Here is a 15,289-nt window from a genome sequence, read left to right as displayed (position 1 = left end):
CCAGTCTGGAAGCCATCAGTGTCAGAAGCTCAGAAAGATTTTTCTTCCACTGGTGTGGATCACGCTTTGGGTTGTCCCTCTCTCTGTTCCCAAGAGCGATATGTCTGCATTGCAAGATCACCATAATTTGTTAGAATTGGCAGCAATTTGAGAATAAATTGGTTTTTGAGACAAGTGTAGTGAGAAATGTAAAGCATTTTTCTGATGCAATTTGTTTACTTCGCCAGAATGCATTTCTGTCATTTTAACGAATTTCAGGAAAACTTTTGGTTTATTGCATCACTCATAAAATTACAATGTAGTTATGTGTATCCCCTACTAATGCAGGGAGCACCTTCTGGCAAAGGAATGTAGGACTGGTCGTCTGAATTTTGTGTGTGAACATGGAAACATAAGTGCCAGCATGCTGCTTTATTAATTAAAAAAAAAAAAAGAAAGAAAAAAAAGGAAGAAAGTGATAATTTTTTTCCCCAAAGGAATTTGTGTCAAAAATGAATTTAAAGCTCCTGAGCTGCTGTGATCTTCTTCTAAAACAAATAACTCTTTGCAGAATATATGTTAGAAAACCTGCTTCTACCTTTTTAATATATAATCTCCATCCAAAACCTGCAAGTTTAAACATCACTTAACTGACTCTCTTTTGGCAGTTTCCCAATTTGCTCTGAAGTAGGCTTTAGGGGGATTTTTTCTTGGTGAAGACACAAATTACTCGCTCATAAAACTTTATAGTATATTGATAATAATTTGGTTTGCAACTCCTGTTGAACTATCTGATTTCTCTCTTAATGTGCTCCAACTTCTAGCTGCGTAGGAAGACGTTTGCCACACTGTATGTATTAACGAGCCCAGTAAACATACCTGGTTGGAAAAAAGATGGTTACAGGAGCTTCATGATCTCTAATGTTTATATTATAGCTGGCGAGTAGCCAGCCTGGTTCAGAATACTACACGACAGCTCTTTATTTTCTGTTTACATTGGATATTTTCCCAGCTCTGGCCTCTGAAAGAGAGTTAGAATAGAGCCCTTTATTTATGGAGGAAATTTTGCAAAACGTAAGAGTTTTACTGAGTGGAAACTCGCTGTCTGGCACCCCAGAAAAGTTTATCTGGCAGGATGTATTCTCCCATTGAAAGATGCCATGCTATCTGGGACCGTGGGACTGCGCTACTGAGGCAGAAGGCACTGGTTGCCCAGCTTGTGCCCGCGGCTTTTGGTAGCAGAAAAACCTGACAAATAAGGAGCTTCACAAATGTAAACAATAGCCTTGATGCATTTCAATTACTGCAAAGCATCAACAGTGTATTTTTGCTGTCACAAGGTAATGAAGTGGCGTACTTCGTACTTTAGATCTGGAAATGGTGCCGGTGAGGTTTATTGGCGATCCAAGGGTCATATGGAGAGCCAGAGGCGGTGGATGGGTGTGCTGCTCCCGCAACGTGGGCAGAGCCTGAAAGGACCGGGAAGCCCTTTCAGAGGGTCACTTGTTTAGGTGCCTTAGCATAACAAGCATATTTGACTGCAATGACTTTTTTTGGTAACACTGCTTATTCTGAGCTTCGACTCAGAATGTGAGGATTTGTAAAGTGGTTCTGTAAACTACAGCAACTTCTAGGGTTGCTCTGATTCACCCCAGAAACCCAGCTACGTATGAATTTTAAGTCATAGCACAGAATATTCTAGTACAATGTTCAGTGTGTGATGAATACTGGAACTGCGTTATTTAAACCAAGACTTTCAGATGCTTTGGAAAGGAGAACTGTGTTCCATTTAGATGCAAAAACTGAATTGCTGCTAATTTTACTAGGCGTTTGCCATCAAATGCAGGAGTCATTTTTGAAAGCTTGTCAATAGCTGCTAACGTATCAGAGGCAATTTACTACAATTGTAGTTCAGGAATCACCGAGTTACTGTCCCCGCACATGTGCACACATGCCCACATGCAGGGAATATTGGAGCGTTCTGCAGCGATAGTTCAAAGCACTGCAGCCACACTGTTATGCCAGATTCCCAAATTGTGGGTATTGGGACCGTGCCAGTGCGGTACTTGACTGTGATAGCTCCTGCCTTTGTCTTTGTGTGGGTGTTCACCTGAGCTGCAGGGTAAGTGTCTTCATGCATGTGGTCAGCAGTAACTTTCTGCAGTGCCCGGTAGCAGTTCTGGCTCCCTAGCCTGGTCTGCTCACAGCCTCCGCTGCAGGATCATAACCAGTTTTGCAGTCTGCCTTCCTATCTCGGGAGGCTGGAGCAGGCTTGAGGCAGGATGCGGCAGGAGGCATGAACGTGCTGAACTGGAATGTGATTACCTTTTCTGGGAGAGGGAATCGGCTTGGCCCAGGCAGGAAAGACTGGGGTCCTAGTATGGGATTGAAAGAAATGAGAGCAGGATCTTGCTTTGCAGGGTAAAAATGTATGGAAAAGGGTGGGGACAGAGGATGGAGGCATATTTCAGTCAGGACACATTTTAAATGTGCTATAGCACATATCTACTATAGCCTTATTATTGTTTTCTTATTTTAGGAAGGATTCCTTATACAGATCAAGTTATGTCTGTATGTATTAAAAACAAAACAAGCCCCAGATCAAATCTAGAAACATTCTGCTGGTACCATAATGAAACTGCACAGCTTTAAGTGGTAGTTCATGTTGGTGACAATTTCAGTAACGTAAACCATAAGCACGTTGAAAGGTGTCAGAAGGGAACATCCCAGAATTTGGAGAGGACAGTGCAAACACTGCCTTGTATCAAAAAATACACAGTTCCCTCCTAATACTGCTAATTTTTTCTTAAAGTGTGTTTTATGGCATCTGTTGATAATTTTGTGATTCTGGATTACAGAGTTTTGAAGGACAGGGCTATCTGTAAGGATAATCTTGTCTGGGAGGCTGTGGAAGATGTTCATTAACAACAATGACTAGATGAAGTTAATAAGTATTATATGTTCTTATATGTAGTATGCACCTTTAACAGTGGCAGGTGGTTTTTCACGTAACCAACTTTGAATGGGTCGTCTCCTCCAGAGGTTTTTTTAGTTCCCTAGTTCCCTGTTATTACAGGGTTAAAGAGGACCAGCCCTCAGGTGAGTCTGTGTTAAGTTATAGGATTAAACTATGGGAAAGGGAGAAATTCACACACATTTTCTTTGCAACCTGCAAAAACAATGCAAACTTAAATATGCTGAATATGCTTTTCTCCCTTGCATTTTTTTTACAGTAAAGAATGTATAAGAGCATGTTTAATTGTGCTGAAAAATCTTTAAATATGAGCAGTTTAAATATACGGCTTCGTGACGTTTACGTACTTGCTGAATGACAAGAATCTCATTTTTCTGTGCCATGTTCACTTTTAGAAGCTGTTCTGGTTTTCTTGAGAGTGAGGTATGGGTATTTCTTGTGAGCTTCAGGAATCTCTGGGATTTTTGTAACCTTATTTTTTTGAACTGTCTGGGCTTGCTTAAGGAATTGCTAATGTTTAAATAAAAATGGGGAAATTATTTAGAAACGGAATGATAAGAAACTTAACTGGGATGGTGGAAGTTACGCAGCATGTAGGTAAAGATCAGCTGAATCCTCTACGGGTAATTTGCAGCAAACTGTGTGATCTCTGACTGGTACCATCTTAAACGTTTAAATGGAAGAACAGATATGCTGGCACATCAGTACTGGTGGTTAAAATAGCTTTGGCATGTATCATTACTTTCTGAGAGTTGCTGTACATTTGTCTTTGAATAAAGCAAATCCTTGTATGGATGTTATCAACACATAAGGTACAGAGAGCTGCCGCTTGATACAGTGAGCAAACGCACTGAGTATTTTAAAGTACCTCTGTTAACATGGTGGGTTTATTGCCTTGCATTGTAGCAGAATTTCCTAGGTACCAGGCTTATCAGTACTCAACTTCAAAACCTAAATATCTACTCCAGTGTTATTTGAGTGATTTCTTTGTGGTTTGTGAAGGAGCACTTTAAAGAGCGAAGTTCTTTAATATTGCCATTGAGCAGAAGTGGTTTAACACAAGAGTCGGGAGTGATTTTCCTTTTATTAACATCAACATTAAACTCTTGCTATTAGGACAAGGCTGTTAAAATTTCCCAGTCGCTGAAGCCTGGAAGGCCGAGGGTGGTCACAGATGCGAGCTAGCGAGGCTGGGACAGTAGCTGCAAACAAATCTGCGACAGTCTCATCTTCCCAGGCAAATAGCGTTAACAAAACGTGTGGCAGTACGTTCATAATGAATATTATTACCAAGATGATGTTTATGAGATGTGTCTTGCATCCGCAACACCCAGGTGGGCTTCGCGGCGAGAAGCGTGGCCAGCTCCTTGGGGGGCATCTACAGCGATGGCCACTGGCATGCTCTTGGTGGTTTGCCCCGGCAGAGCGAGGGTTGACCATAACATGCCTGGAGAGACTACAGGATGAGAGCAAAACACAGGGGTGTTTTTTCTCCCCCTACTGAGCTTTGTGCCTGGCTCTCCCCCTCACGTTCCTGCTCCCTCCAGACCGGCCAGGATCACGCAAAGCTGCAGGTTTGGCAGCCTGGCTGTGGTGCGACCCTTCCTGCGCGGCCGAGGGATGCTCTGCCTGGCCTCGGCCTGCTCCGGCGGGGAGGCACGCTCACTGCCTAGCACCTGGCGTCTTCCGGAGGATGGGAAGAGAATCCAGCAGAGAAGCAGCACCGAGGGACTGGGCAGCCGGAGGAGATGTGGTCCTGGAGGCCTCCCCGGCGCTGCCCACGAGGGATGCGGGCTGTAGGGGGCCTGCTCTAAGCGGTGCTGCTGGCCAGCCCAAGCGGGGCCATGAGTATCCTTTCCTTCTAGCCTTTTTAACCCTGTAAGTAGATGCTGTGCCCAGTAACAGTGCTGCTGTGCCCAGTAACAGTGCTGCTGTGCCCGCTTCATTGGCAAACACCTGCTTTTGTGCAAGTGTCTGGCACAGCAGTTTCTGCTGCGGTTCGGTGCGGTGCAGGGGTGCTTCTGAGACCAGGAGAGGAGAGGGGACTTGGCTGGGACGTCCCGAGGAAACACTGAGGAGATTTGGTGATTTATTTGGTTTTTTTCCCTTCCTTAAGCTCCCCATGCTTCAGAAATGAATAAATTTATCAAAGTTTTTTTTCCGCCTTCCTCCCCGCCCCCCGTAATGTATTAAAAAGGCTGGATGCCATGCTGTGCCACCTCCCAGGTATCCGCTGTCCATACGCTAACGTACTCCTGGCAGGCCTGGCCTGAGATTTGTAGTGGAAAACTTTATGAAAACTTGAAATATGCTGGAGTCGGAATGGTAATTTTGTATGTGTTTATATTGCTATATAAATACAAAAATTCACATATATGCGTGTGTTAGACTTTGGAGCTTTTATTCATTTGAATTGAGGTAGGAGTTCATATTAGTTTTACAGTTTCCTTAAAGCTGAGTTAATTGTTTGAAGACCTTTAGGTTGCTATGTTCTTTACTTGTTTTAACAATATATCAAATACTGATGTAAGAGCTGCTGAATATGTAGGCTTCTATCATCCTCCTGCTCTTTCTTCTTGTGGAGTTGGAGTTTGTGTGAGTAGGGAACCTGACAGGCAATAAAAGTGAAGATGACAGCTCTGCAAGTGAACTCTGAATTTATAGACTAAAATGTAAAGGTCTCTCACAAGCCAATGCCTATGGGGAAGCTGGAATTGGAGTAGCTTCTGAAAGATTAAGGAATTTAAGTACATGTTGCAAGCTCTAATTTAAAGAACGTAGTCTTATCTTTAACACTTTAATGGAAAAGGACAGTCTTTGTAAAAGTTCAGCCCAAGCAAAGAATGTTACTTGTACCTCGCAAGTTATTGGAGCTAGTGAATACTCCCTTATCCCAACGTAAAGAAAAGGTGTGGTCCTTAGTTGTAATATTTTGTGGAAGTTGTCAAATATCTTAGGTTTGCTTTTCAGTTGTTTCACAAAGTACTCCATTATGTGCATTTCACATTAAATAGAAGCATTTCAGCTGTATTTTGTGCAGTGAACATAATGTAAATAAGCTTTAACTGTTTGGAAGAAAAAAAAGAAAAAATAAGGGTAGCATATCAGGCTTAGACTAAGAGGCACGAAGGAACACAAAAAATGTGGATGAGACAGAAATGAGTGAATTAGTTAAAAATAAGTCTTGAGGTATGACAACTAATAACAGAAACCCAGCACCAATAAATTATTTTTTGTGTAATCATAATAATATCCAGTTTGGTTCTTTTGATGCTGTGCTTGTTTCTATAACGTTTGTAAATCACAGGTTTTCCCTTTAAAACTGTAAATGCAGCTCAATGAAAACTCTGTGCAAACTGTCCGTTTTCAACTATTTTATTGATATATCCGTCGGCCTCTGGGAAAACCTTGGGCTAGCACAGTGATCTTTAGATGCAGAGATCAGGAAGTCGCTATGTAAATGGAGAGTGGGAGACGCACAAATAATCACAGCATGACGTCCTGTCTTTCTCCTTGACTTCGGCTTTATGATTTGGCATCGCTAATTACTTTCGGCTCTATTCAGACACTGCATTTGTTAAGATGATGCCAAATGTTTGCAAAGAAGTGACAGAGAGCCAGAAGAGTGCCCTCTTTCACCTACAAACCTCCCTGCTCAGTGGCAGCGGTGGGTGGGGGTCTTCTTTCCCCCCCTCAGTTTTACTGCTGTGGGCAGGAGAAGGTGAACACGACAGACTTGGATGGCTGTGGAGAGCCATCAGTTTAAGATGCAGAGTTACTTGGGTACTCAGTCCCTCTGCGCTGGGGGACAAGGTCTTGGCAAAGCAAGCCTAGGGATGAAGGGACCATCATCTTCTCCATGAACCTCTTTGTTCTCCCTGGCTAAGAGTTCGACTCCCTCGTTGCGTGCATCCGTCCTTCCTCTGGTCATCTTCTGCTTTAACTGTGGGAGAGGAGGAGCAGGGCTTGGGCTTCAGGATGCGTTTGTTTTCCAAAGTCTGCTTGAGTAAATGGAATTTAGCAAGGAGCACAGTGAAAGTACAAACATAGGCATAGACAAGTAGTCACAAGGACTGAGGCCTGCCTCTCGAGTATGCTGCTTCGCTTAAAAAAAAAAAAGGTGGGGGGGGGAGGCAGGGAGAAATTAGTTGAAGAGAAGACTCGGATATGTTTATTCCACTGGAAAATAATTCTTTTGATCTTCAGGGAGGTGTGTGAATTTAGGAGAGAGAAGAAAGACAGGTAATTTCTCGTTTTGTGGTGGGTTTTTTTTTCTCTGAAGCAGAGCCGCAGGCTTTTTTCCTTAAACATCCCCCCCCCCCTTTTTTTTCTTTATTATCATCAGACAATTAATTTCTCTGAAACGTTCCAGTCTCAGTACAGCCTAAAAGCATTCAAACAGAATAGCGTACACACCTGTCAGACCATGGGGCAAATGATAAGGGGATGCCAGTATATGAACCATAGGCATTAGCTCTTTGATGTACAGCTTTAGAGCTAATGGCACCTCACTCATCTTAGGAGGGAGCCTTTGACTGCAGACAGTTTTGTAAGTTCACACTTATATTGGTGTATTCATTACTTAATTTGATGCATTTCTTGACTTTTTATTACATGAAAATTCAGCTGCTGACTTTTTTTCCCTAATAATTTGAAATATTTAAACCATGTGCATCACAACAACAAAACTCTCTTTCACAGGAATAGATTAAGTGCTTTAATTCTTGATCAAGCTTGTCTTCTCCCTTTGAATTCAGCGTGTCCTTTAAGTCTTGGGGTCCAGAAGCACTTTCACTACTATTTAAGCTGTTGTGACTGTGCCTGGGCACAAATGTAGCACAGTCCCTTGGTCCGCTCTGCCAGCCCAGAGAGGGACGGGATGAACGGCTGGAGGCAATGACTTCTTAAACTAACCCAGCTAGACTTTCAAGAGCATGTCTGATCATGGCTTTAGAAACACAGTGAATGCTTAATATAACTCAAAGCCTGTGCTGATTTGTATTGTAATGAACATCGATGCTAATGTAGGAGCATATACATGTTTTGTCTCCCCAGACAGCAGCATGGCTGGTGCACCAGCCCTTTCAAAGCAGTTATCTAAGGTGTTTTCTTCCACGTTTGCAGTGAAGTCACCATGGTTCAGCTGTGTGTTGACCTAGAGAAGACAGCCTGTAGGTCAGAGGACAGTCAAACATTGCCTGTTGCTCTCGGCCCTGTGCTGGCTCGGAGCTGTTACAGTCCATTTTTTTCATCTCGTGGGCTATCACTGCTGACCTTTCCTCTCATCGCCTTAGGAAGAATAGCGCTTTATTAATGTTTTGCTGCTTTCCTGGGTCATCCCTTGCCGCTGCCCATTCCTGGGGCTTCTGCCTGTGTAAATCCAAGCTTAAGCTTTTAGTATGGGTGGCTTTCTGCTTTCGTCCCCAGTGCATCTGGTTTTGTGGTATAGTGTAGACAAACTTGAACTGGTCCCTGTCTGTGCCTTTTGCCTGCCCTGGTTGCCAGTGATGCTATCCAAGTAACTTCGCTGCTAATGTAGGAAGATGAAAAAACAAATTGGTTCAGAGCGTATTGCATGAGGAAGCAGCGCATGTCATTTTGCATGAGAGTTTCTGTTGTCGCTGCCAAAGCCATCAGACAAGGAGTGCAGTATCAGGTTTGTCAGTCATCATGGATAAGGATTCTAGGTGAGACTCTGGCAGTAACACCTGTGCCTCCTGTTGTGAGGGCTTCACATCTGGAGTTGGAGCCGAGGACGTGCATTTTAGCCTCCTAGGTTTCCAGGTGTGGAATTCTTTTTTTGATGCTTTGAAACCTGAAGAAGCTGTGAAACCCAATAGCATAGGTGAGCCGGTAACTGTAGCAGAAGTAATTGTCGCACGTGGTTTGACTTTCTGTATGAAAGATAGCTAAGTCGCTTTTCACATGTGTTACTGCTGCTAATGTTTGCAATTAGAGTTCATTTCGGGGAAAAAGTGTGATGGCAAATCTAATAACATACAATAGTCAACAGTACTAATGTGCTATTCTGCATTTATTTTGTGGAGCATGCTAGAAAGGATCAGGTGCAAAAGTGAAAGAAATTTCTTAGTTTCAGTTGATGACATACTGTTTATTTGCCAGGATGATTCCTAACTGCTTTTAATAATCCTGTTCTCTAAAGTAGTCGCTTAAGGTGTATAGTAGTACCACAAAACAAAGCATATAACAGTATACGATGCTATCGACAATGTAGCTACAGGGATAATTAGTTCAAATGAGTAAATGCCTCTGTAATCTTTGATACACGATCACGCTACCATTTTAAAGACTTGTTCCAGTATTAGCAGCTGGGGGGTTTGTGGGGGAGACGTGTCTATAGAGTTACCAATTCAGTTTGTTAAGCTGATTATAAGCATATGAATATGTTAAAGTGTTTTATTCAAAATGTCTGAGAAGAAATTTTTATGAAGCTTTCTTTTGTGGGCTCTTCATTTGCCTTGAAAGGGTGTTCATGCATCATTCAGTAAACCTTCAAACTTTCTGATATTAAATTATTTCAGTAAAACATATTTAAGCTTAAAAAAATTATTCAGGAGTAATGTGACTTTAATCAACATTTTTACTTATCTGTAGTTTGTGAGTTTACTATGTTAATTCTTTCTGTTTTAATGTAGGCGTTTAGATGCTAACCATATTACTGCCATACCAGAAGACAGTTTTGAGGGTCTGGTGCAGTTGCGTCACCTTTGGTTGGATGACAACAGTTTGACAGAAGTTCCCATCTATCCGCTCAGCAATCTCCCCTCTCTGCAGGCGTTAACGCTGGCTCTTAACAAAATAACACACATTCCTGACTATGCATTTACAAACCTTTCAAGTCTTGTTGTTCTGTGAGTATTTGTAACTGTGTTTCATAGGTCACTTTGATTCTCTCCTCAGTTACAGTTTTGATTAAGCTAGGATGGCACTGAAAATGATATTTTGCTATGTTTTAGCTCAGTTGTCTAGTAACAGCCTATACCGCCAGCACGAGATGATATCATGTATACTTAGACAGCCCGCTGAAGGTTTGCTAAAGACTGTCTCCTAAACAGAAAGTCAAATGGGCTATGGATAGTGAGATTGCCATATATTTTCCTGCCGTCTCATTTTACTAATGAATATTTCAAACCAATGGTTGTCAGAGAAAGCCTTCAGAGATATTAAAAGAGGAAAATATTATCTGCCACAGACCTGTTTCTGTGTAGTCTTAAATATCTCCAAGAATGAATATGAAAAACTACTTTGATTTATATGTTTAAATCATATTTTTATCACACTTCTGGATAGTGAGGTTTAAAGGTTTAAAATAGGTTGTCTTGACTGTGGGCAATCTATTCTGTTCCCATGTGAGGATGAAATATTTCTGTCTAGAAGTGAAAGACATTCTTCTGCATAATCCACACCATGTAATGTTTTTCTAAACCATTTAACTGTCTTGATTTCATATAAATATCTGCTTGTTTGTTAACTTACATGAAATCATTCACTTTCATACTTGTTTTTTTTTTAGACATCTTCATAATAATAAAATAAAAACTATAGGAAAACACTGCTTTGATGGATTAGACAACCTTGAAACCTTGTAAGTATGCTGCTTAAAGTAATTCGTTGTTCAGTGTTTGTCCCATTCCCAGCTTAATCAAGGTTACGTTACTGGTATGGTGAAGATTTTGCAAATAAGACATGTGTGCACAGCACGACACATACCACTGACACAGGTCCAGCTCAGGTTTTGGAGCTGAAGACTAGTATCAGTGCAGTGCTCCACCAAAACTAATTAACTATGTTGAGAAGCAGGTAAATATTAGCCTGGGCAAAATGTCATGCTGGGTGATGTGGCTCTAATGTTCCTAGCCCTGATCTAGCTGGTGTGTCTTTGCATAGTACTCCACTGAGTCAGATGGATGTATCGGAAGCGTTTGGGTGGCCCTGTGGGTGATAAGGGACAAATATTTGTTTCTCAGATTCACTGTAGGATTAAACACATTTAAGATACGCTGCCAACACTGTTGTGTGACGATAAGAGGTTTCTCAGAGGGCCCCGGTGGGCTGTTTCTCTGCTGCCCCTCCATTACTGGATGGGCACTGCCTGCCAAGGAGGCTGTTGCTCCCACCTCCCCGCAGCTCCTGAGCCGATCCTCTGCAGGCTGGTAGAAAACAGCCCAGCTCCTGGTTCCCAGCCTCTCATACAAGAGATTCACCCAAGTTCACTTCAAATACTGGCAGCTATTAAGATGATGGACTGGTTTATCTGAAACAGTGAGCCTGTGTTCCTTTGGACAGAAACGGGATGGGGGTGGCAAGCATCACCTTCCCCTTGCCCCGTGTCTGTCGTCCCCACTGACAATTCATACTCCCCCCAGAACTGGGTGTCCACAGGGCCAGCTCCTAGCTCCACAGTACTGCTTGACCTCCAGAGCACCTCCTTGGCGAGGAATGGCTTTCAGCCGCTTGGGTTACACTCCCCATTTCCCTTCAACTCGCTCAGTGAATGCGGTATTTCCTTCAGCAGTGCATTGTTATGCTTAGGAGAATGCTAAATAAATAAAACAAATGAAGGAGGGCAAGGGCACGTTAAAGCCAGTGACAACCTCTGTTAACATGAGGAATTTGGATGAGTCCAGGGATGCTGCTTACTCCAACTATCTTGTCATTCTCTTAGAACCTCAATTAAGTAATAATTAGATGCTATGTGAATGTGCACAGCTGATATAAGACTCTGAAAATGTTTTTCCCTCTCATAAGGAATCCCTTTTTGCAGAAAAAAGATTGTAGCCAGTCCTGACATTACTGCTAGAGCCGTGATAGGTTAACTGAGATTTCAACAGATCCCTATCACTGATGTGTAGTGATTCAGTGTGATGAGATTTCCCTCTGCTTCCATTCAATATTTACAATTGGTTTTGCTACAAGGTCTGCTATTACCTAATGGCTTATTTACTGTTTATTTTATAAAACCTGAAAGAAAAGCTTTCTTAGTAAGCTAATAAAGAGTAGTCATGTGTATCTACTTTTTTTTTTAAACTTTGAAATCTTAGTTCATTTCCATGTCAATTCTGTTGAAGAAAAATCTGTGAGTTGTTGAAAAATACTGAGCTTTGCTGTAAGGAGATGTCATTTGACTTAATATGAATAATCCTCTGGATAATATTAAACATCTTACCTAAGTTATTAGCTGGTTATAAAGCATGTACAACATCAGAAGACTAGTTCTAAGCTAAAAATCAAGTTAGTCTATGGTCTAGTTAAAGATGTTCTGAGAACTTTTTCCTTTCATTGAATTGTGTTAAATAAGAAGTATTTTAACAGTTCATGATTACTATTAAGAATTCTATCATTTTCCTGCTTTGTTTCTTCTAGGGATTTAAATTATAATAACATGGTAGAGTTCCCAGAAGCCATAAAAGCACTCCCAAGTCTAAAGGAGTTGTGAGTATTACTTATTCTCCCTTTTTACCAATTTTCTTTCTCCTTTCCATAAATAAATAAATTCCCGGATTTAAGAACGCTTGTCTCATTATGCAGCAACCTAGATCAGATTACATTATGCTAAGTGATGCTATAATTAAAGGAAAATATAATCATCAGCTGGAGAGGGAACCTATTGGAAATGATTTTGGAGTTACATAAGCATGCAATTTATTCAGGAGAACCATTAGCATAGATCTTAATCATGAGCTGGTTTTGGCCTCCAATAGCAGAATTAAGTATTCACTGATCACCCATGTTTTCCTTGTCCCCTCCTTAAGAGGGGAGGAAGAGGAGAGAAAGCATAGGATCACATTTTGGACAGAACAGTTTCTTTCTAATGAAATATTTTCAGTTTAGCTGATGTGCAGTAGACAGAAATCATGCCCTCAAAGTTACTCCTACAGTTTGACTTACTCCGATTTAACTACAATCCTATTTTTGGCAGGATTGGGAATTGAGTAGGTGTGAAGAAAATGGCTATTGGTTGAATCTACTGGCAGTATATTTTAAAATGTTGGTTTTCTTTTTTGCTAATATCTTTAGGGGATTTCACAGTAACTACATTTCCATAATTCCTGATGGTGCATTTGCAGGAAACCCCCTTCTAAGAACGATGTAAGTAATTTTCATGCATCTATTTTTAGTCTTTAGCAGACAGTGACTGTAAGAACAGCGATTGAAACATGTTTTTCATTTCCCAGACATTTGTATGATAATCCTTTGTCTTTTGTGGGGAACTCAGCATTTCAGAATCTGTCAGATCTGCATTCCCTGTAAGTATCATCTCAACGATATAGCACAGTAAATGGATATGAAATGTTGTGGCTAAGAACTCAAAATAACTACATTTTCTGACTGCCTCTTGCCTTATAATTTTTTTGCAGTAAGCTTTTATAAACATTGTTATTGTTGGGAATATCCAGTTTCTTAAGAAGCTCTAATAAATATGCTCTACAACCTTTTTTTTTTTTTTTTTTTTTTAAAAAAATCTTCATTGCCTTGCATAAGACGTATAACCTCAGGCCAAATGCTCAGGTTCTTACTTAAACAAACTACAGTATGTCCTAGGTGGTTTTTGAACAGGGATGTACATTGTGAGAATGTTTTGCAGGTTAGTGCATGCATGCTCTCAAAAGACACCAGTTCTGGGGGTGACGAGAAAGCAAAATGGAGTGAGACTTCAAACTTTGAACTACAAACTACCTAAGAGTTTATGCCCTTTTCATACGTGTATTGATAAGACTCTTTCCAGCTTGATGAATTCCAGTTGTTTGCTAATGGAGGAGTAATGTATTAAGCAAATTACAAGTATAAGAAGCAGTGAAAAGACTATCTTCATGTGTAAAATTTAAACAAAAGCAGTAAGGATGTCAGAATGTCTCCTTAGTGAAAATGCGCACCTCATAGCAGGATTGAATGTCACAATTCTTTGCATAACAGTTTACAGCTAATTTTTCTGGGGATTTTTTTAGGGTCATTCGGGGTGCCAGCATGGTGCAGTGGTTTCCTAATTTGACAGGAACTGTTAATCTGGAGAGTTTGTAAGTATCTTCTACAGAAATAATTTCCAAAAATTTCTTGGGTTTGCCTCCTGTGAAGTGATTGAAATATGATTAGTAGATCTGGAGAGCAACTGGATATATGTTCTCTTCTTGTCAATAAATCTAACTATAGAGCTTTCCTTACTGTGATACCTAGGTGCCTCTTAATTTTTTTTTTAGTAGAGTAAGCTGACCACAGCCTATGAAAAGGCCATTGATACTAACCCCTTCTCACAGACCTGAAAAACAGAAAAGTTGGCCTCTTCCAAAAAAAACAAACCAAAAAATTTTGGTGGGTGAACCTAGCACCCCGATAGCTGAGGCGCCATCCTTATTCTGCTCTTACATATGCTTGTTATGCCATCTACCATCAACAATGCAAACATTTATATATGGGTTTGTTTTTCACAGAACTCTAACAGGGACCAAGATAAACAGTATTCCTGTTAATTTATGCCAAGAGCAAAAGGTGCTACGAACCTTGTAAGTATACGCATTGTGGTCCTATTTTCATCTGCATCAAAATGCTTTAAAAGAAAATTAAATCTAATTGAAAACAAAAGTATTGCTTAGAATTGCTCATCCTAGTAGTTCTATCAAAGTTGGAAATCTGATTCTGTTTTTTTGTTTCTTCAAATCAAGACTCATGGCAGAGTTGAGGTAATGCATTATACTCCTGAAACAGGGTCTCCTTTATAGGGATGCACTGTATTTCTTTCATATTTTATAACAGATATGTAAGGTGGTGCTGCGGAACAGTCTTTGCATCTTCAAATTCACTCTGCCACCATTCATTCTTAACACAACAGTAATCATCTACGTGCAGAGGTTAAGGACGAGTTTAGTTATAGTGCTTTGACTTTTTGTGTTTGGGAACACAGGAGAGAGCATCAGGAACCAAGAGAAATGGAGATGAGGATTAGGAAGAGGATAGTAATAAGAAGGCAAGACAGAAAAAGCAGTAAGGATGTGTTAAAATAAATGCAAAAAAACCAAACTGGAAAATGAAACGATGGGGTGGGGGGGAGACAGCACCACGTTTACAAAGGATACATGCAGGAAAATTCAGAACAAAAGCAAGTGCTGAAAAACGGAGGAGAAAAATATGTTCTATTTTATAGAATAAAAACTAGGGAAAAAGAATGATGAGGTAGGATTTATTTTCAAATGGCATTTTATCTTTTGAACAGAAATTCGAAGATCCCACTACAAAGGCACGGCCTGTTTCTCCATTACTTTTCAATTACAGAACACTAGTTTCAGTTGCTAGTGTTTGCCAAATAGAGAGTTTTGGGATGAA

General features: G+C 40.7%; 1 protein-coding gene across 1 annotated transcript in view; it reads left to right on the top strand.

The window, feature by feature from the left end:
• The window catches only part of LGR4 (leucine rich repeat containing G protein-coupled receptor 4), an 81,743-nt gene that overhangs the window by 55,006 nt on the left and 11,448 nt on the right, over nucleotides 1-15,289 (top strand). Inside the window, exons 5-11 of the mRNA XM_072864977.1 lie at nucleotides 9,610-9,825; nucleotides 10,488-10,559; nucleotides 12,338-12,406; nucleotides 12,992-13,063; nucleotides 13,150-13,221; nucleotides 13,921-13,989; nucleotides 14,401-14,472. Of these exons, the coding sequence (XP_072721078.1) occupies nucleotides 9,610-9,825; nucleotides 10,488-10,559; nucleotides 12,338-12,406; nucleotides 12,992-13,063; nucleotides 13,150-13,221; nucleotides 13,921-13,989; nucleotides 14,401-14,472 (642 nt within the window). The remainder of the gene's footprint in view (nucleotides 1-9,609; nucleotides 9,826-10,487; nucleotides 10,560-12,337; nucleotides 12,407-12,991; nucleotides 13,064-13,149; nucleotides 13,222-13,920; nucleotides 13,990-14,400; nucleotides 14,473-15,289) is intronic.

This window comes from Ciconia boyciana, chromosome 6, assembly GCF_034638445.1.
Source record: "Ciconia boyciana chromosome 6, ASM3463844v1, whole genome shotgun sequence".
NCBI classification, from domain to species: domain Eukaryota; kingdom Metazoa; phylum Chordata; class Aves; order Ciconiiformes; family Ciconiidae; genus Ciconia; species Ciconia boyciana.
The sequence above is the reverse complement of the archived record's forward strand: the minus strand, read 5'-3'. Positions and strand labels throughout refer to the sequence as shown.